The sequence below is a fragment of the Gigantopelta aegis genome, chromosome 8 (genome assembly GCF_016097555.1).
Source record: "Gigantopelta aegis isolate Gae_Host chromosome 8, Gae_host_genome, whole genome shotgun sequence".
Classification (NCBI taxonomy): Eukaryota; Metazoa; Mollusca; class Gastropoda; order Neomphalida; family Peltospiridae; genus Gigantopelta; species Gigantopelta aegis.
Genome location: NC_054706.1, coordinates 66,505,235 through 66,528,647, shown reverse-complemented (window position 1 = coordinate 66,528,647; position 23,413 = coordinate 66,505,235). Strand labels below are relative to the sequence as shown.

The 23,413-nt window shown below is 38.2% G+C and overlaps 1 protein-coding gene across 3 annotated transcripts; it reads left to right on the top strand.

Annotated features, from left to right (window-relative positions):
* Positions 1-4,765: 4,765 nt before the first annotated feature.
* Positions 4,766-14,441, top strand: LOC121378869 (glutamine synthetase-like). 3 transcript variants are annotated; one of them, XM_041507221.1, is made up of 2 exons: positions 4,766-5,092; positions 12,679-14,441. In XM_041507221.1, exons 1-2 carry the CDS (start codon positions 4,930-4,932, stop codon positions 13,854-13,856), a joined length of 1,341 nt encoding a protein of 446 aa, XP_041363155.1. In that variant the 5' UTR covers positions 4,766-4,929; the 3' UTR covers positions 13,857-14,441. The 3 variants fall into 3 exon arrangements, with proteins under 3 accessions (XP_041363155.1, XP_041363158.1, XP_041363156.1); XM_041507224.1 differs by lacking the exon at positions 4,766-5,092 and adding an exon at positions 9,934-10,080; XM_041507222.1 differs by lacking the exon at positions 4,766-5,092 and adding an exon at positions 10,112-10,329.
* Positions 14,442-23,413: the final 8,972 nt, after the last annotated feature.

Here is a 23,413-nt window from a genome sequence, read left to right as displayed (position 1 = left end):
ACAGGAAACCTGCAGCCACCACTACATGTGCTTCTCTTTTTGATTAGCAAAAATAATTTGTTAGATGCATCAACTCACAAAATGGATAGTATATACCATGGCCTTTGTTACACTGGCCACGAGAAATGGCCCAATGAGTCCACCGATAATATCCTTTATTTTTTAAAACAAATTGCCAGCGTAGGCCTAATGATCGCGAATTCTAAGATAGAATTGCTACTAATGGAAAAATGTAGCGAGTTTCCTTTCTGAGACTATGTTGAAATTAACAAGTGTTTGACATCCAATAGCCGATGATTAATAAATCAATGTGCTCTATTGGTGTCGTTAAACGAAACAAATTTTAACTTTTTAAAATTTAATCCTCAAGTGTAACGTGTTGGGGTGTAGCCAGAGAGGAAAAAACGTCGAGGTAAACCCAGACCTGTAAAATAAATATCAGTGTCATGGGGGAAAATAAAATAAATCCGGGGAAATTCCAGACGAGGAAAGCGCTTCGACCGCCTCGTGCTGGCTACGCCGTTGCGATTATAAGCATTACAAGATAATGAAAGGCTGTTTTTGTAGTAAGAAGTTCTAACACTATCATATTGAGATCGTTGTACATCAGTCGGGAACGTTCCATTATTGTTCCTTATCTGTACTGAAGTTCACGCGTGCATGATCGCCGAAAATACAGTTGTTTAACTGATCCTAGGGCCTGTGTCTTGTAGCTCATGTTCCCTATCTCTCTAAATGGACGGTTGTTGCAATGTTCCGTTTATTAAACATTTCACTGTGGTACATTAGTATTGTTGAGTAAAATCGAACACATTAACGCTAAACGCTCTAGAATTCCATTATCCTTAGCAACTTTGAGTAGTATATTTGTATAAAAAGGTCTTTTTTATTATTATTGTTTTATTTTTTATATATTTTTTTTTTTTTTTTTTTTTTTTCTTCTGATTTTGCAATATGGATTATTTATGCGTCTACGCATAAGGATTGCAGAAAAAAGGAATCTGGCCGTTGATGTCAAAATTGGTCTAGTGAAAAGAGGAAAAAACTCTAGCCGCCAAATTGTCTATATTTCTTCCAATTTTAAACAGCGGCAAAGATTATTTTTATATGTTCTTTAAACAAGACCGCAAATAATATTATATACTGATATGTGTTAAGTAATCCAGTGGGTGTACTGACGAACCGTGGTTCTTAAACAGAACAATCTCCAAACCTGATAGCTCACTATCTCTGCTAACTGTAAAAATTTAGTGCTGTCTGGAGAGTAACAGGTGACGCGGGCGATAAGGAATGTGTGAGGAATATCTTACGAGAAGGAGCGGGACGTAGTCCAGTGGTAAAAAGTTAATACATACTAATAAATAACAATATAGAAGACGATGACACGGAGAGAGATACGAAGATGGACAGGGAGATAGACGCACACAGGAGAGACGTACGGAGAGAGACACACACACACACACAGGAGAGACGTACGGAGAGAGAGATATACACACACAGGAGAGACGTATGGAGAGAAAGATAGACACACACAGGAGAGACGTACGGAGAGAAAGATATACACACACACAGGAGAGACGTATGGAGAGAGAGATAGACACACACAGGAGAGACGTACGGAGAGAGAGATAGACACACACAGGAGAGACGTACAGAGAGAGAGATAGACACACACAGGAGAGACGTACAGAGAGAGGAGGGTGGAGGTTGGATCTAACACCAGCCAGTTAGAGCTCATGTCCACCAATCAAAACCTTACTTGCAGAATCCTGTCAGTGATTTAAAAATAATTTGAAAACATTCCGAATTATCCTGAGGGTATACATGTTTCGTGTGAATTACGAATGCCTTAAAACATGTTTTATTTTATAAAATAAATAATTTGTAATGTAAAACTGAAGACTGATTTAGTTTGGGTTTTTTTATAAAATAATTTTTAATGTAAAATTGAAGACTGATAACCCACCCCGTACGTATTGGTGTGGTTCGCTGTACTGCGGCCACTAAAATAGACTCGCCCGATATTTTTAGAATTTGTATGCTCCCATATAACGTTATAAAAGGCGAAGTGTGATTGTTCAATATTTAAATTATTATTTAGACGAAATTTTACCTGGACATTGGGAACTACGCAGTGTTGTTAGCAATACGATTAAAATTAGTTCTACTGGTCTAAATAAGGCATTCGTAATTCACATGAAACATATCGTATACCTTCAGGATAATTCGTAATGTTTTCAAATTATTTTTAAATCACTGGCAGGATTTTGCAAGTAAGGTTTTGATTGGTGGACATGAGCTCCAACTGGCTGGTGTTAGATCCACATGTAAAAGTGGAGCTAATTTTAATTAGATTGAGCGAGGTAAATCTGGCAGTAAAGAGTGAACTAGCTTCCTTTTAATAACTTAGGGGAGGTGAGGTAGTTACCTAGCAACGGTTACCTGGTTACCGTAAAAAGTATAACTAGTGTGTATTGTGGTGAGCAAAATACCTGTTAGAGTTTGAGTATCCACACCACTTTTGTGGCATGTTGTACCAGTTGTACCCACTCTTTCCGGTGTGTATGGACCAGTAACCATATATGTGAGGGTGTGGGGAATCGGACGTACCACTCTAGGAGCCCGTACGACCAAAACTGTAGGGGAAAAAGAAAGGAAAGGAATGTTTTATTTAACGATGCACTCAACACATTTTATTTACGGTTATATGGCGTCAGACATATGGTTAAGGACCACACAGATATTGAGAGAGGAAACCCGCTATCGCCACTTCATGGGCTACTCTTTTCGATTAGCAGCAAGGGATATTTTATATGCACTATCCCACAGACATGGTAGTACATACCACAGCCTTTGATATACCAGTCGTGGTGCACTGGCTGGAATGAGAAATAGCCCAATGGGCCCACCCGACGGGGATCGATCCCAAACCGACCGCGCATCGAGCGAGCGCTTTACCACTGGGCTAGGTCCCGCCCCTGGATAGAACGAGAAATAGCCCAATGGGCCCACCGACGGGGATCGATCCCAGAAAACTAGGGATACTGACCCATACATTGAAGAAGTGTGGGTATATCTCATTTTAGGTCAAGATAATTATGACACATATCACTTTATGGCAGGTATGTTAGAAATGGTAAATAATGAATTGAAAATATGTACAAGATATTATGGCCCTGAATGTGTAGTAGAATACTGAACCTATTTCAAACTTGCAGTCATATACAGATGTATACAGGGTGTATACCACCAAATCAAATCCCATAGACGACAATAGTAACCTATGTGGCTAAAACTCCTACCTGCAGCGTATCAATCGACATAAACGCCACGGATATAAATACTACCATCCCTCACCCTTAAAGTGAATCAGAAAACATTTGGGTCAAGCTGCTAATTTCTGAGATAACGGGTAGCGTCTATGACTACCCTAGTTCCGCACATAATTCGAGTACTTGTTTTTTTTTTACAGGTACCCATACATGTTTCAAGCACAAGGCTACTTGACACCTTGGTACTAGATGAAATAAAATTGCATACATTTTTTTTTTACGACCAACACACTCACATTTATTACCAATCACAGGACTTGTGGTGTTCACTGCACCTCGAACTTTGACCCAGCCGGAAGTTATTTGGTTTAGTACTACATGCATGCATGTTAAGAGCTGTACTGGTAAATTTGTAGTTGCATTTGCCCCCACCCCCGCCCCCACCCCCACCCCTCCCGTCTCGTACGCTTACGGTGCTTAAGATACCCTAACTGCAGGTAAATATGCTGTAACATGTTTTTATTATATACATTTCAAACCAGCATACTATGACATTTTTAACTTTGCTAGTACAGAATTGTTTTTAATTACTTTAAATTTTAAAATGGTCGCTGTAATATGTGCCTTGTGTGCTTTAATTTACAGTATGAAAAAAAAAAAAAAAAAAAAACCTCTTCCCTTCATTATGTAAACAAAATCTATTGTCTACATGCCTTCAATTGCTCTAGCATAACTTTTTTTCGTAATAAAAAATTGACTTGCAGACCAACCAATCCTTCATTCAGAATATCTAAGCTGTTTAAAAATATTTAAAAAAAAATATATAGCAGAAAGGGGTTCACATTGAACCTGGGTGGGTTTTGTTTTTAGTTTTGGCTCCATGATTATAAAGCAGAGCTAGGGGCGGGATGTAGCACAGTAGTAAAGCGCTCGCCTGATGCGCAGTCGATCAAGGGTCGATCCCTGTTGGTGGACCCATTGGCATATTTCTCGTTCCAGCCAGTGCGCCACGACTGGTATATCAAAGACCGTGGTATGTGCTATCCTGTCTGTGGGATGGTGCATATAAAATATCCTTGCTACTGATGGAAAAATGTAGCAGGTTTCGTCTAAGACTTTAAATTGAAAAGTACTAAATGTTTGACATCCAGTAGCCGATGATTAATAAATTAATGTGCCCCAGTGATGTCGTTAAATAAAACAAAGTTTAACTTTGCTACTAATGGAAAAAAATGTAGCGGCTTTCCTCTGTAAGACTATATGTCAAAATTACCAATTGTTTGACATCCAATAGCCGATAGTTAATACATCAATGTGCTCCAGTGCTGTCCGTAAACAAAACAAACTGTTAACTCCAAGAACAGAGCAGATATTGGGGGGAAAAGGTGAGTGAGGGAAGGTTAATGAAAATGTGAGTTGCGCTTCACAACTAACCCACACTCGCCAGAATGGTACGGTTCGTATATGTTTACCTTGAGTATGAAAATAAGGTCGTTTCCACTGAGCTGTCGGCGGAAACGACGGATTTGAAACACGGCTGTAATATATAATGCGGACCCCGGATCTGCTGTGCTCTGTCGCTTGTAATTGAACAGTCGGTTCAAGATCTCTCTACAAGAGCACTCGTTCGTGTTTGTTTTCAGCTGATCAGAGCAATATGGCCCAGTCTAACGAAGTGTTGGAGAAGATGATTGCAGAAGTCATGAAATACGACTATGTGCGCTTCTCGTTTGCCGACATGAACTGTATTTCTAGAGGAAAGCTCATGCCTGCAAGAAATGCGTCTCTTTACCTGGAAGACGGTGTCACTATGTATGCAGGCAAGTGTAATTTTTAAAATGTATATTACTATATACTCTGTTACCTAAAGTTTGTTTGTTTTGTTTAACGACACCATTAGAGCACACTGATTTATTAATCATCAGCTATTGGATGTCAAACATTGGTAATTTTAACATATAATCTTAGAGAAGAAATCCGCTATAATTTTTCCATTAGTAGCAAGGGATCTTTTATATGCACCATCCCACAGACAGGATAGCACATACCACGGCCTTTGATATACCAGTCGTGGTGCACTGGCTGGAACGGAAATAGCTCAATGGGCCCACCGACGGTTACCTGTTACGTTCACTGAGTTTATTGCATGCTACAATAAAAAGAGAGAGAGAGAGAGAGAGAGAGAGAGAGAGAGAGAGAGAGAGAGAGAGAGAGAGAGAGAGAGAGAGAGAGAGAGAGAGAGAGAGAGAGAGAGAGAGAGAGAGAGAGAGAGAGAGGAGAGAGAGAGAGAGACACAGAGACAGAGACAGAGAGAGAGAGAGAGAGAGAGAGAGAGAGAGAGAGAGAGAGAGAAAATAAAACAGGAAGGGGGTTCGTTGCTCATCTAAACATAAATACGACGAAACCCCTTTTAATCGGACCTCAAAGGACCTTGAATGTTATACTATTCTGATGCCTACATGTTCATTTTATGTCGCTATAATAGCTAGTGACGTCACATATCCATTTCTTTTTTTTCTTTTGGAATTAAAATATAGAAATAATATATAAAAAAGACCACCAAACATACAGTAAATCTTAATGTGAAACAAAATAACCCGGGAGAGAGAGAGAGAGAGAGAGAGAGAGAGAGAGAGAGAGAGAGAGAGAGAGAGAGAGAGAGAGAGAGAGAGAGAGAGAGAGAGAGCGCGAGAGCGAGCGAGGGAGGGAGCGAGCTAGGCAGAGAAGCACTTTTAAATTACAAATGGTACTTTTTGGGGGGACTTTTTTTAGCCACACCCACCCAGTTACCCAATCAATCAACCATTTAACTCGTGCTTACATCCACTGAAGGTTCAAGCACGACTGTCTTGGACACGTTCTCTGAGATTCCCGGTTGTTGTGTCCAAGATAGGGGCCAGTACCCATCTTTTGTCAACGAGAGATGGCCCATTCGCAGATATAGATCATGTGCAAGTGCGGATAGGCTGCAAGAATTTGAAAAGGGCAGGCGAAATGTTACTGCGCTAAATGCTAAATATTAAGCGCGTGAATCTAAGGTCGCTGCCCTAGTTGAAGGGGGATGGTGGTGGAGGATCGTATATAGTTACGATGACATTTAAACAAGTTTATTTTTCAGATAATACTGCATTTTGACCAAATACATCAAAGGTGGTATATATTATCTGTCAGAAAAGGGCTTGTACACATTCCCTGCATCACCACTCCATGGTGCGCGGCTAATACTTTGTTGATTTTCTAATTTGTTTGCATTGTTCCAATTTGATACTTCCGCGTACGTGAGTACCACGATAAAGTACAGTTCCTCCTACTTATAAACTCGGGGTTAAAAAAAACCCTACGGAACGATGATATTTATCATAATATATATTCTGGTGGAAAGAAATGATGGATCGCATCAACAATAACGGGAAGGGGGCAGGAGTTAGCTCAGTCGGTTGAGTGCTCGCTTGAGGTGCTTGCGTCGCAGGATCGAACAAACTTGGTGGATCCATTCAACTGATTGGGTTTTTGCTCGTTCCAACAAGTGAACCACTATTGATCAAAGGTCGCGGTATGTGCTTTTCTGTCTGTGAAAAAAATGCATATAAAAGATCCCTTGCTGCATTAAAATTACTTAAATTATGTCAGAATTACCAAATATTTGACATCCAGTAGCTGATGATTCATTAATCAATGTGCTCTAGTAGTGTCGTTAAATAAAAACAATCAAATAAACAAACAATAACGGGAAAAAGTAAATCCCTCACCCTTCGTGTCAAGTGTCAAGTTAACCGTGTAACTGACATTCAACCACACATTATTGACATTAATCTTATATTATTTATCTGTACTGTATACAGATATTACGACAGCAACAGTAACTGAAATGTGTAACTGACATTCAACCACTCATTATCGACATTAATTTCACATTACATATTACTTAATAGTGACTGAAATGTGGGCTACAGTCCCTTATTTCTTTCAGTACGATTAGAGAGGGTGAGACAGGCAGACGGGAAGGGAAAGATACATACATACATACATACATGTATATATATATATATATATATATATATATATATATAGAGAGAGAGAGAGAGAGAGAGAGAGAGAGAGAGAGAGAGAGAGAGAGAGAGAGAGAGAGAGAGAGAGAGAGAGAGAGTCAAAGACAGACGACAGCGAGGGAGATAAATACACACACACAAGACGGACGGACAGATACAGAAGCTGAACATTTTACTGCGTCAAAAGAAACACTTTGAACACAATACTTGAAAACATACATACATTGAGACACATAGTAACACAGACAGATAGACAGACAGACAGAAAGGCAGGCAGGTAGACAGAACATTTTATTCCCTATGTACACGGTGCAACGAGTTGACATCGACTAATCTGCAGACATAAAATGTTACCGAGGCAGGAAGTTCTTCAGAGTATTGATTTTGGTTAAGTAATTCCGTCAAAGTCAGATAAATGCTCTGGAAGACTGGAAATGTATTTTCTCCGATAACCCCTGAATACCCAGTGTGATGGAATTTAAAGCAAGTGCGTTCTTACGTGACTTGCCAAGAAGACGCCATAAATATCCTATTATGAATAACGAAAGGTTAATGTCACTTTAAGAACGCTTATAGATTTCAGCTATTATTCACCTCAAGAAATAAAAATGTCATACGTCTACAGGAGGGGAAAAAAGAAGGGGAAAAAGTTTTATTTAACGATGCGCAAATTTTTATTTACGGTTGTATGGCGTTGGACTTAATGGTGAAGGGCAACTCAGATAATGAGAGATTAAACCGCTGTCACTACTTCGTAGGCAACTCTTTTCGAGTAGCAGCAAGGGAGCTTCTATATGCATTATTCGACTGATAGTATAGTACATACCATGGCCTTTGTTACACAACTTGCTGGGGCGGATCCAGCTTTTCTGATGGGGGGGGGGGGGGGGGTCCAAGACAAAAAGGGCTCCATAACATTATGAAAAGGCACTATTGAAAAATTACACACGGTTCGCATGGACCATAATGTAATAGTGCTACAACAGGGACGCTGGCAAACATTTTTAAAAACTAAATAAATTTGTAAAAAACTTTAAAATCCTAAATAAAAGGGGCACTTCTCAAATTTGAGGGGGGGGGGGGGGTCCGGACACCTTGGTCCCACCCCCACCCCCCTAGATACGCCCCAGACATGTATAATCGTATAGTTAATTAATAAAACGGTTAAATGTGACGGCTTATATATATAACGGGCGCAGCCATTTTGTACCATCTCAGTGAGTACGCCCTCTGGCGAGCTGGTGGTTACGTAATACTTAACGCGTAACATCAGGAATGAGCCTTAGAACTAGAGAAACACAATCTACCTCTTTTTTGCGGGATGATAAATAGTCATACATTGCAATGTTCTGTAATAATACACCTCTTGTGGAGAACTGGCTGGAACGATGGGGATCGATCCAAGACCTATCGCGCATCAGGCGAGGGCTTTACAACTGGACCACGTCCGTCCCTGCTGTCTACGCCAGACTCATTATGGACAGCGCCTATATTTAACATAGCCGAGATCAAAACAATACTGACAGTGTTGTAAGCAGCAGGGGTGATAGTGGGATCTAGCTCAATCGGTTGAGCGCACGACTGAGGCCGTTTGGTCATAGGATCGAATTCCCCTAAGGTTACAATTTCCCCGTACCAACCAGTGCCCGACGATTGGTACATCAAAGGCCGTGCATATAAAATAATCCCTTGCCGTTAATGGGAAAATGTAGCAGGTTTTCTCTATATTTCAGAATTATAAAATGTTTGACATCCATTAGCCGATAATTAATTAATTAATGTTTTTCCCGAAGACCGTTGTATGTGCTTTCTTGTCTGTGGGTAAGTCCATATAAAAGATCCATTGCTGCTAATGGGAAAATGTAGCAGGTTTCGCCTAAGACTACGTGTCACAATTTACAATGTTTGACATCCAATGTGCTCTAGTGGTGCCGTTAATTAAAACAAACTTTCATAAATAAATGTGTTCTAGTTGTTATGTTAAACAAAACAAATCAAAATTTATGTCAACGTTTTATTTTGATATTGTTTATTTAACCTTTCCTTCCTTGGTATATTGTCTTGCATTTTGCTTTGTTCGTATTTCACCGTCAGATTATGGCTTGCGTAAATGAAAGGAAGGAAATGGTTTATTTAATCCATTGTCTCCATTTCATGGGCTATTTTTTTCGAATAGCAGCAAGGGATCTTTTATATGCACCATCCCATAGCCAGGATAGCACATATTACGGCCTTTAGTGTACCAGTCGTGGTGCACTGACTGAAGCGAGAACGTAAATGATATGGGGCAGATATTGTAAATACAAAGTACCCATAAAACCGTGACATCACAGAAGTATGACTGTAAACTGTGACATCACAGAAGTATGACTGTAAACAACATCAGGATGTCTGTATAACACGTATTAGTTTATCTTTTGGTACGAGCAAATCACTTTATAAGAAAGCAGTCATTTTTAATTATTTTATTTTATTTTGCTTTATACTATCAGCTAACAACTAAATGTAATAAAAACCTCTAGCAAGAACAATGAGCGAGTGTTAACCTTTGACCTTTTGGAACGCATTGTTGGGTTGTTTACCGAGAATTGTGTCACTGAACTTTGACCGGATAATAAGAATAAAAACTGGGATCAAAATTGGCTGACATTCCTGCTGGTAACCAAATTCTGCCGGCCCGAAGCAAAACCTGTCGGACCAAACAAGATTGATTAAAACTTACGTGGTCTGACAGGGAAAAAACAATCTCCCGATCCAAGGTGATGTAGACAGGGAAAAAAGCCATGGTCGGGACGGCAGTATTTCGACCCCTGGAAAATTGTTTTAAAAATAACTGACCCGAACCGAGATAACATAATCAATCCCCGGTAGATCTTACTCCACAAGGAATTTGTTTATTGTCTCGGTGACTTTGACGCCGATCCAGAATTGAAGATGAACTCCCCGCCCCCGAAGCATTTTTACATCTATTACAACTAATTTTGATGGTAGAATGATGGAAATACATGGTAAAAAGGTCTCAGCACATTTTCCCCGAATATCTGTATCATTTTTGCCCGAATTTGAGGTTTTGCAGTTGCCCTCTCCCCCATGTCCCCCTGTCTCGTACGCTTATGCGTGAAGACCCTAGGTTTTAGCTTGGAACATGTAATATATTGATGGAAAGAAATATGTGACCAAATTTAATTCATTACTAGAGAATGTAATGCGAGCTGCAATGTGAGATTGAATTAAAATGGATTGCCAGTAACATGTGGCTTGCAGTCAATATTTACTCATACCATTTATGTGTTCCCTTATTTCCTTTCATCGGTATATCTTGGGGCGGTAAAGTGGTAAAGCGTTCGCCTGATGCGCGGTCAGTTTAGGATCGAACTCCGTCGGTGGGTCCACTGGGCTATTTCTCGTGACAGCCAGTGTACCACATATCAAAGGCCGTGGTATGTGCTATACTGGCTATGGGATGGTGTATATAAAAGATCCCTTGATACTAATGGGAAAATTGTATTGGTTTCCTCTCGACTAAATATCAGAATTATTAAATGTTGATATCCAATAACCGATGATTAACAAATCAATGTGCTGATCTCTAGATCAATTGGTGTTGTTGAACAAAACAAACTTTCGGTATATTTCAGAAAGCTTGATATTTTTGTAGAAGAATATAGATAATAGATTAATGTTTTATTAGTATTTGTAATACTCTAGGTGACCTTTTTAAACCTTGCACCCCTCCATAAATACTGGAATACCTGGATGCGAACCCCCAGCCACAACCGTCCTTAAAGGGATATACCCTAGTTTCAACCCGTGAAAATTAACACTACGTTTAGTTAATCTACAAACCTGTAACACATTTGGATAAAGTTACAATTGAGTGAAACATGAGCTGTGACTTTGAAATGGTGAAATACGCTCTAAAATTAGATTAAAACTGGACTCCATAGCTGTTACTTCTCAGACGCACGTGCGTTTTTAAAAACATGATAAATGCATTTTGTGATATTAAAAACACTAGGATGACCAAAAACACTTCGAATGTACGGAAATGGATAATCTAAACAATAAAATCTAAGTAAAGTATGATTTCAGTTATCAAAAACGGCTTTATAGTAAAAAAAAAAAATATGCCTCAGTGTTTAAAAACTTGGGTATGTCCCTTTAAGACAGAATAACCACAACGTCACCGAGGTTGGTGTAGGCTAATTATTTGTATACTACTGTGACGGAACATGCTCTTATTTCTTTTCGCCTGTGGCGATATTAATTGTTTTAGAGGGCCGTGTGCAGTCTCAATATGCACTTAAGTCCAGGTGGGCACTTTGTTACGTAATACCTCCGCGCGACCGTGGTCGAGCTGTGCCTAATACACACCCAGCCCAGTGCGGAGGCCATGTGGCCAGTAGTTACGTAATACCTCCAGGAGTGCGGTTTTTACGACCGTGATTTTGGCGACTAGGCGTCAGCAAGTCTGGCCACCTAAGGAAAATTGTCGTCTTGGTCGCTGTGGAAATATCACTTGTAGGTATTCGGTGCCGCGATGTACCCCCAGGCGATACTGGGATATTTATAATAAATAGCTAGGGTTTTAGAGATATCAGGGAGAAACATATTGGAAGGCTTCCAGGGAACGCGTCCGTTTGGACTTGGTAAATATTATTTCTGCTCTGTTGTATAACCTTGATGTGATTGATGTGACTTTAAATATTTTAATACTGTATTATACCAATATTATTTAAACGGTGCTGCCGGTAATCTAACGCAGTAAACTGTAGGCTCACTGTTCTATATATATAAATCTTAACCAGTCATCCTAGAGGACCTAGGTAAACTGTAGGTTATTGTCTTTATTGTACCAGTATTAATTCCGTATTACAAGGTTACTGAATGAGTAGTTAAGGGTTAATTAAAAATTAACCAGTTAGGAATAGAGTTGTAATTCCTTTATTACTTAAGTTCCCCTGGAAGCGTTTCTCAATTATCACACGTGTGGGTGTTGTGTCACGGTGAAGTGATTAGAATATTGTGTAAACTAGACACCTAGAGATTAACTAATTAAGTGATCAGTTCTGGGTTGTTATTATTTGTTGTTGTTAATTAACTACTGCGGCAGTACATTTGTCAGCGTAGGTTAATACAGATTCCAAAGTGTATTGTGTTTTTGTTGTGTTTTCTAGTGAACTAACGTGCTATATTCTATATACTTGATATAAGATCTTATCTCTGATCATACCTAGACGAGCCACGCGGGTATAACTGCCCGTTACAGAGAGATCTAATAGATATTCAGTTACGGGTATTATAGGATCCCCGTGACAACTACAATGCTTCATGACTTCTCTGTTTCCATTTTGCAGGAGTCGTGGTCTTGGGTCCGCATTCCGAGTGCGTCGTGCCACCCCGAGTGGAAGCGATGCAATCCGGCAACATGAGCATCATCCCTGACCTTGACACGCTGCACCCCGTGCCCTGGATGGGCATGGGCAAGTACAGGGTCGGGGAGCTGCTGTGCGAGACCTACTGGCTGGACGACACGCACCAGGACGCCTGCCCCCGCTACGTTGCTAGGAGACAGGTTGACAGGCTCTCCGAGATGGGCTACAGCATTTACTCCGGCTTCGAACTGGAGTTCCACATGTCCTGTCTAGAAACCAAGCAGCCGCTGTTCCACGACAAGGACTACATGTGCAACAGGACAGTGGCGAGGAACGAGAGGCTGTTCCTGGACATGGAGAAGTATCTTCTGGACGCCGGCGTCGACATTGACATGCTGCACACGGAGCACGGCGCGGGGATGATGGAGGGCGTCCTCAGGCCCAAGTATGGAATAAAGAGTCCAGACATGACGTTCATCTTCATTCAGGGGATCTTGGAAATGGCCGACAAAAACGGATATCTTGCCAATTTCATGTCCAAACGAGACATGAATGATGACGGCAATGGTCTGCATTTCAGTCACTCTGTCTATGAGAAGCATACCGGCAAGAACGTCTTTTACGATCCCACTAAACCCGATAACCTGTCTGATCTAGCTAAGCATTGGGTGGCAGGCTTGATCAAACATTCTGGGGCCATGGCGGCATTGCTCTGCCCCACCGTCAACTGCTATCGCCGCCTGTTTCGTGCCTGGGCACCGGGGAAAGTATTCTGGGGAATAGAAAACAGATATGCGGCTTATCGAGCCAAGAATAAGGGCTCCAAGTACACTTACCTTGAGAATCGCATCTCTGGCGGGAAGGCCAACCCGTACCTGGTATTCGCTGCGACGGTTGCTGCCGGTTTGGATGGCATCATTAATAAACTAGAGTGCCCGGCGCCAAACGACGAGGAGTCTGCTAAGGATCTTCCCCATTCTCTGTCGTCTGCTCTTGCGGAACTCGAAGCAGACGCAGTAATAGTGGATGCACTGAGCGAGGAATTCGTGTCGTGGTATGTACAGAACAAAACCGAAGTGGATATCAACATCTTGGAAGGACCTAATGCACCCAAAGACGACGTCGCTAAATTGAATGCCGAAACCCTCATGTATTGTTAAGTTAGCACTTGTCCTCAAGCTGGATAAGAGGTTAATTTATGGTTGTGAAATCTATAGATGCATTATCAAAATGCTTAGTAACTAAAGAATCATATGTTATATATTATAGTTGCATATGAAGCTGACAATGCTAGGTAACTCCAAGAACCACGTGTTATATCTTCTAGTTGAATATGAAGCTAACGAAATTAGTTATATTCTTATAGAATATAAAGGCTATGTGCTAAGACACCACAAATAATGTGTTTTAATGTTTCAGCTGTATATGAAGCTAATATGTAATATTGTAAAATCTGTAGATGCGGCAATACGTTGTTTAACAAAGAATACCTTTTAATCGTGTAGTATATATAAAGTTATATAATTAACTGTATGGTTTTGGATATAAAGATATATGTTTTAATACAATTTTCGACACACCAAAGAAACTCGTATATATGACGCTAATATAATGTTGTAGAATATATTAAAGGGATATTTCTGAGTTTTCTGCCATCTTTAAAGGGACATTCCTGAGTTTGCTTCACTTTTTAAGATGTTATTGACTAACAGCCTTTTTGACGATTGTAATTACATATCAAATACATTTTTCTGCATAAAATATAAGTGGCTGTATATTAAATGTGTTTGTGATCGTTCTAATATTTGCACTAGGTTAAATTTCATTTTATTTCCCAAAATATAGTTTTTTCGTACGTACGAAATTATTTGAAGACAAAATCCAGTTTGGGCTTCTTACGAATGTTAAGACGACCAGAAACACATTGAATATACAGACACTGATATTCTAAACAAGAAAATATATTTAATATGTAAGTTTAATTGTAGAAATATTTTATAGTCGGAAACATCTTACAATGCAGCAAACTCAGGAATGTCCCTTTAAGATGCTATCGACTAACAGAGACTTTTTAACGATTGTAATTACATATCAAATTTATGTTTCTGCATAAAATATTAGTGGCTGTATATTAAACGTGTTTCTGATCGTTCTAATATTTGTACTAGGTTAAATTTCATTTTATTTCCTAAAAATATATTTTTCGTACGTACGAATTTATTTGAAGACAAAATCCAGTTTGGGTCTCTTACAAATATTGAGATGACCAGAAACACATTGAATATACAGACACTGTATATAACAAGAAAATATATTTAATATGTAAGTTTAATCGTAGAAATATTTTATTTGTCGGGAACATATTACAATGCATATATATATATGCAGGTAGGTACTAGGTTCGGGTATTAGCTCCCATCCAGAATGAATGTTTGCAGCTCATTGACGTGTAAGGTCACCACACCAATTTCTCTCTCCTTACCATTAACCCGATGACTTGGACAGAAATCCCAGATAGCTGATATGAGGTGTTTTTCCAGGACAGCGTAATTGGATAAAAGTACCAAAAAATAAATAATATCCATATGCACACTCCAAATTGACAAATTAAGAGGCAACTCCCCCCTCCAACCCCCCCCCCCTCCAAAAAAAAAACCCACAAAAAGAACCAAAAGTAAAACCAAAAACAAGAAAGAAAAACCCACAAAAACAACCAAAAGTAAAACCAAAAACAAGAAAAAAAATCCCACAAAAACCCCCAAAAGTAAAACCAAAAACAAGAAAAAACCCCCCACAAAAACAATTCCATTGAGCTCTGCCCAGTACTAGTTTCGATTTCGTAAACTGGTCTGGGAGTGGCAGTCTTCTTTGTGGCGGTGCAAGAAGGATGAAATCGCCAGTAAAAGATCTCCTATTCATAAAAAAAAAAAAAAAAACCCAAATCTTTGCGCTACGTCGATTTGCACCAATCTGTGTCGGTTAGCAACAGGTCAGAGATTTGGTTGGAAACCAGGAAATTGAAATGTCCTCGATAAGCAGCTGTCTGACCTCGATTTAGGTCAGTGGGTTAGAAAGGAAGAGGTACCGGTAGTGATGTTCCGATGATCGAAAAAATCGAAAATGTATTATTTTAGTTAATACCGATGTGATGATCGTTTAAAAAAAAAATCCATAATCTATTGTGTGTTAAAATGTTCAGTGTAGTTGCCCCTTTAGTTTAGATAATGGAATAGATATAAATATGTTGGCGTTGGTGTTTGTTTTTATGTGTTTGTAAAGAAAAAACGGTATTAAAGCTACAATTAGCTAGTTGTACAGGTCTGGTCTATTGCGGTGAACACGACGATAGTGGCAATGGTTCTTATAATTCAAATCCTTACGTTCGTTTAATTCTAACCGATTGTGTGATCGAAAGTTGATCGGTTGATGCAAACCGATTATAATCGATGATCGAAGTTCCAACCGATTCTCATCAATAGGAAGTGGTAGCATGATGCCTTTAAAGGATAGAGAGTTTGGGAATTTGCGAAATCCACGATTACACTGAATCATTAATGTTGATTTTATTTATCCAAATAGTAACATACACACGCATGCACGCACGCACGCACGCACGCACGCACATTCACAGGGAGATAGAAAATGTTTTAATTGTTTGATTTCAAAAGCAATAAAAGGGGCGGGACGTAGCCCAGTTTTAAAGTGCCCGCCTGATTCGCGGTCGGTCAGGGATCGATTCCCGCCGGTGGGCCCATTAGGCTATGTCTCGTTCCAGCCAGTGTACCACGACTGGTATATTAAAGGCTGTGGTATGTGCTATCCTGTCTATCTATTAATCAATGTTAATCCTGTGTTTGTTTTCTCTTTCAGATTGTTATGTCCTATGTGGTGTTATTTCTAGACTAATTACTTTTGTTTGTTGTTGGTTTTATTGAGGTGTTTTTTTAGATCCCCCCCCCCCCCCCCATATAAAAGCATACACATATATATATATATATATATATATATATATATATATATATATATATATATATAAAACCAACAACAACAAAAAAAGTAATTAGTCTAGAAATAACACATTAAACATACATTAAAAACAAATCTTTATATTTTTTGTTTCACACCTAATCTTATAGTCGATTTTTCTTTAGGCCTGGGTATTCATTTTTATTTCATTCCATTTTTGTGGTTTATAAAGTAGTCCAATATTTTGTGTGGTGGTCTGTCTTGTGTTACATCGAAATCACATTCGTTTTGGGTTTTTAAAAGAATAATCTATGTAGGCCTACTTGTACACCAAAACTGGGAATGGATCTAGGTCTAGCGAACATGGCATCAATCGAATCCAATGTGGCGCGAATTACAGATCTGGCAGAAGATAACAGAGAAAATGGACCATATCTTGGCAGCGCCAGACTCACAAGATCCAGACCCAACTTAGGCCTAAAATGTATTTTTGTTGTGAGAAAAATAACATTTCTGTCGTTCAATAAATACCTGAACCTAAGTTCGTTACATCATCCAGGTTATATCATTTACTCTGTAATAGACGTGGAAAATCCTTTATCATGCCCAATCAATATGGTACTTGAGATAATTATGCTGTTTAATCTTTAAATTTGATTTTCGTGCTTACATGTATATCCAATTAATGTCCTATTCATTCATTTCAACTTATTTCCGTACTTATATCCAATTAAGGGCACACACAGCTATATGGGCTGTCTGTCCAGGAGAGCTTAGCACTTTCGATTTTTAGGTTTAATGGCTTCACACTGGCGTAGGAAGCGGGAGGGGGCAAGGGGACATGTGCCCCACCCCCCACCCCCCACACACACACTGTTAAGATAGTTTGCTTTATATTTGCTTTATAATAGTGTAAAAGTGTGCCCCCACACTTTTTGACACCTTCCTACGCCACTGCTTCACCGCTACATTACAAAGACCGGCTAAGTTACCATGACATGCATATAAAATGTCACCACTGATGCGTCACTTACGATTTTTTTCTGGAATTATATCACAGATATTTAAGCTGTAACTCCAACCACAGGATTTGGCAGACCGTTGATATGTAAACAGTCTCAATAGGCGTCTGAAGATATAGGCCAGTCAATCTACGACTTGACCCACTACAAATTGCAAGATTTTGAAAGTGACGGGGTTTTTTTTTAAACCTTGGACCCACCTAAGTAACATAGTAAAATTATACTCAAAAATAATGAGTAGAACATTATTTATTTTTAGTTTCTAAATGTATCATTGTGTACCATTTTGTAGTAGATTTGACCATATTTATAAAACATGCTTAATAACAATCCTTATGGTATTTGGTATTTAAAAAATGGAAACTCATTTGATTTTACATAATTCATGGGTGCTGAATCCAAAAATAAATGTTGCCAACTGATCTTTTGATTATTTATCTTTAAAAATTCAAGATGACCGTCAAATATATACCAAAAAAAAAAATAATTCTAATATCCAGGATTTTATATGGGGTACATTTATAATAGTATAGGCTATTTTTATGTCTTTTGTATCAGATAATAAATATTTGATACATCTGTGATGTTTAAATTAACCAGATTACAATAATTCCAAGATGGCCGCCATGTGGGCATTAAATCCCTAAATGTAATATCTACTTTTAATTGGGGTGCATTTATTGTATTAGTGATCATTTCTATTTAGTTTATATGTGAAAGAATTCACTCTTAATACTGATATGATGTTGTAATCTGATTACAATAATTTCAAGATGGCAACTATGCATCTATCAAAGCAAGAAACAATTACATGTATATATAATTGGGGGTACATTTATACTATCATTGGCCATTCCTAAGTTTTTTTATGTGAATTAATTGATATAGTTGTTATTCTAATGTCTTATCAAAACCACATCAGATACTTAAGTGATGATTTCAATGTCAGATACTCAGAGATTTAGTGAAGCAAGTGATGATTTCAATGTCAGATACTCAGAGATTTAGTGGTGGCAAGTGATGTTGATTAAAAACTTCATTTACTGTAGTACAATAGTACAATAAAATAATCATATTTAAGAGTCCCAGTTTGGTATTTTTTCACATCATTATATTACACGTGGGTGAAGTGAAGATTTGGTTACAGCTAACTTTTCTTGAAACCTTACTAATCTTAGTTGATCCAAAGTATCTGATGTTCTGCCTTTGTTGATGCAAACAATTGCCTTTTCTCCTGCTGCGATGATTTCAGATGGTGTCGAGTCTAGTTTGCCAAACACAATGGCTTGTTCAAGGAATGTTGCATTGCCCTTCAAAAGTTTCAACCCAAGTCCTTTTCCAATCCCAAACAATCTTGATGTTGTGTCACAACCCAGCAGTGCATGTGCAAAGAGAATGTTTTTACAAACACTTTCACCAAACACGTCTTGCACGGTTCCAATATTCAGACATTTTCTTGGATTTAATGAACCTTTCTTTGGTTCTGGCATGAAAAACAGATTGTGCGCTGCATTCTTGCTATAATAGTAACACATTAGTACCAATAAGTCTGTGTCATCACCAGCAAGTATAGTCTCAGATTTACTGGTGACCCCAACGGCTGTCTTCGCAATGAGTAGATCTGCATCCCCACTGGCATTAATCACTTGACAACCACACTGTTCCAATCTCCCTCCAAGCATATCAATGAACCGCTGCTTGTTTTCCTTGTTTCTTAGAAACTCTTGTTTCTTGAAACAAAGGGTTATTGTATCTGTGAAAGAGACTTTTATTCCCTAATAGATAGTAACAACAATATATACTCTTTAAAAAAAGTAGGGAAACCTGAAATATTAATATCAACTATTAGACCACAGACATCCTAGTAATGAACCTTCAGGTCTGTATATCAACACACCGAAACACATTCGATAGTTTGCACATGCATCACGCAGTTGCCCAGTACACGTGCGTGGGGTGTCATTCTCGATTTTAACAATTTCCAGGAAGGTCCATTAATCACTGTGGAACATTATTTATGTCAATCTGTTTTATTCTATTGATCATACAGTTGTTATTGTTTTGTTTTTTTGTCATTTTTATTGTTTGAATTTGCGATTTACTGATAAAAAACGTCAACTTTCAAATTTCACTTCTGATCCCAATCGTCCTTCAAGATCTTTGGTGGTCATAAAACCTACTGTAATACTGAACTACCGATTGTAATGTTTGCCCAATTAATTTTTTTTTTTTTTTTTTTAAATGAGTTTATTGTCCCCAGATCAGTTGACAGTGTCAAGGTTGGGGAGCCTTGAATCACTGCCTTACAAAAATACATGTATATATTCATACACATACACATACATAATATATGTACATTCATACATCGCATATTATGAAATATTGCCCAATTAATTCACTATTATCATATAACCATTCCCCATAGCTAATATACCTTACAATTTTGGCAATTGTAAATTCTTATTAGAGTTCCCCATCTTTTTTGAAGAGTATATTAACCGGCCTTTCAACCGGTTGTGTGTGTGTGTGTGTGTGTGTGTGTGTGTGTCTGTTATTGTCTGGAGTGGAAGTGCCCCTTGCTCCGTCCCCTTCCTCCCTTCCGACGCCTGTATGTCTTGTATGTATGGAAAATCAGTTTATTCAAGTAAAGGTGATGATCTTTTGCGGACGTGGATCTGGATGTGGCTTAAAGGTGGACTGATTCTTTCCCGTTCCAACCATGCCCTACATCTGGCATACCAAATTTATAAAGGCCATGGTATATACTGTCCCGTCTATGGGAAAGTGCATTTAAAAGGACCCTTGCTCATTTACATTTCCCATTTTATCACCAAATTTGACATTGTATCATTCCGACACACGCTCTGTCTCGTTCTCTCTCTCTCGTTCTCCCTCGTTCTCTAAACTAACCAGGTTTCACGATATAATGGCGTGCACTGATTTAGCATTTCCATAATTACAAACTGACATTTATCTTGCAAATTATTTCTACATATGTATGGCAACAGGTCATTATGGTGCTAATACAGTTTTCAGGATTTCCGTTTCTTTCTAAAGATAACAAATCATGTAACAGGTAAATATCCAGTCTAATTTTGATTTTTTTTTCTTTTAGTATACGGTACAAAGCTAATATATAATAGACCTGTGGGTGGGACGTAGCCCAATAATATTCAGCGCTCGCCCGATGCACGGTCGGTCTAGGGTCGATCCCCGTCGGTTGGCTCATTGGGCTATTTCTCGTTCCAGTCAGTGCACCACGACCGGTATATCAAAGACCGTGGTATGTGCTATCTTGTCTGTTGGATGGTGCTTATAAAAGATCCCTTGCTACTAATAGAAACAAATGTTGCGGGTTTCCTCTCTAAGACTATATGTCTAAATTTCCAAATGTTTGACATCCAATAGCCGACGATTAATTAATTAATGTGCTTAATTACTATATGCTTGACATCCTGAGTGCTGCATTGTAAGATGTTTCCGACTAATAAAATATTTCTACGATAAAACTTACATATTAAATATATTTTCTGGTTTAGAATATCAGTGTCTGTATATTCAACGCGTTTCTGGTCGTCTTAATATTTGTAAGAAGCCCAAACTGGATTTTGTCTTCAAATAATTTCGTACGTACGAATAAATTATATTTTTGGAAATAAAATGAAATTTAACCTAGTAAAAATATTAGAACGATCAGAAACACGTTTAATGTACAACTAGTAATATTTTATGCAGAAAAATATATTTGATATATAATTACAATCGTTAAAAATTCTCTGTTAGTCTATAACATCTTAAAACGTAGGGATGTCCCTTTAATTAATCAATGTCTCTAATGGTGTCGTTAAACAAAACAAACTTTAACTATAGAATAGGCCTACAAATAACAAATAATATAGCGTGTACAAATAATATAGCGTGAGAACAGAGTATGTACACGTAAATATCGATCCGTCTTCTCACCTTGTATGACTCAGACTGCAGAAATAATATCAATAATTTCATTACGTTTTTTAAAACAGAAGTCGTGATCTTGAAATAACTTAAGAAAGAAAGAAAGAAATGTTTTATTTAACGACACACTTTTTATTTACGATTATATGGCGTCAAACATATGGTTAAGAACCACACAGATATTGAGAGAGGGAACCCGCTGTCGCCACTTCATGGGCTACTCTTTTCGATTAGCAGCAAGGGATCTTTATATGCGCCATCCCACAGACAGGATGGTACATACCACGGCCTTTGATATAACAGTCGTGGTGCACATATAACCGTAAATAAAATGTGTTGAGTGCGTCTTTAAATAACATATTTCATTCCTACTTTCGTTTCAAAAATACATGCTTTGTGGATAGCAACCATAAAATTGATAAATTCTGGATTTTTATAAACACACGAAGATGTTAGATTGTGTGTTCCTTGAACAGTCCATAGCAACAGTGGCAGAGCGGCTCATGTTGTGTACGGTGGATTAAAAAACAAACATCACGTTTTGAAAAAGTCACATTCCTGATATAGATAACAAATTGCAGCCTAGACCCACCACTGACTATGTGGCAATAGGTTATGTATGTAGTATAACGCCAACACAAAAACAAAAGAACACAAATATGTTCTTGCTATAATTATTATTGAGGTTTAATTTTCATGTTTGGCCTTTTTTCATTCCTCGCAAGCCAAAGAAATCGATAAAATTTAAAGCGACATATGGCAAACATTACCAACCAAATTAACAGGTTGTGTTAACGAGAAACTAGTTAGCAGCACGTAGTTGCCGTGGAAATTATAACTGTGCCGTGATATTTGTTAACGCTTTAATATTTAGGATATTTTCAATATTTAACTAGTTTTCCCCAGTCCCGAATTCCTACGTACTAGATTACATTTACGTGTCTGGGGCGTAGCCAGAGGGAAAAAAAAAAAACGCCGAGGAAAACCCAAACCTGTAAAATAAATATCAGTGTCATGGGAAACATAAAATAAATCTGGGGAAATTCCAGACGAGGCAAGCGCCTCATGCTGGCTACGCCATTTCGTGTGTACATGTGTGTGAAAAAAAAAGAGTTAAATACATTATAACGTAGTTCTGAAATAGCCTTCTGCATCTTATTGCTTAAATATAAGGTCTATAGCGATTATAAATAATAAATATTTAAAATCTGTTTCGTGTTAAAATAGTGACAAGACTTACAAATGATGTATGATTTACAAAGACAATATTTAAATATTTTAGGTTGTACTATAAGAAATAAAATCCCATAGGCGACCATGTTAACGTTTGTGCTTAAAAACACTATATGCAATATATCAACCAAAACTATGACCCATAAATATCAGTACTACAACCCCTACCTCAAAGTATTAATTGAAGAAAATGGTACCTTTCATGGCTCATTTTCGGTATAACCAGATGTTTTTACAACACCCCTAGTTTCGCACAAAATGTGAGTACTTTTTTTGACAGGTACCCCTTACATGTTTCAAGCACAAGGCTACTTGACACAGTGGTACTAGATGAAATAAAATTTTATACTTTTTAGCCCAGATGAAACTAATTATTTTTACAACCAAAACACTCACATTTATAACCAATCACATGATTTGTGGTGTTAACTTCTCTATCAAAACTTCGGTGCACCTCGAACTTTGACCCAGCCAGAAATTATTTGATTTAGTGCTAACGATATCTGTTGTTAGTGAAAAACACACGAGTAGGTATTTGGGTC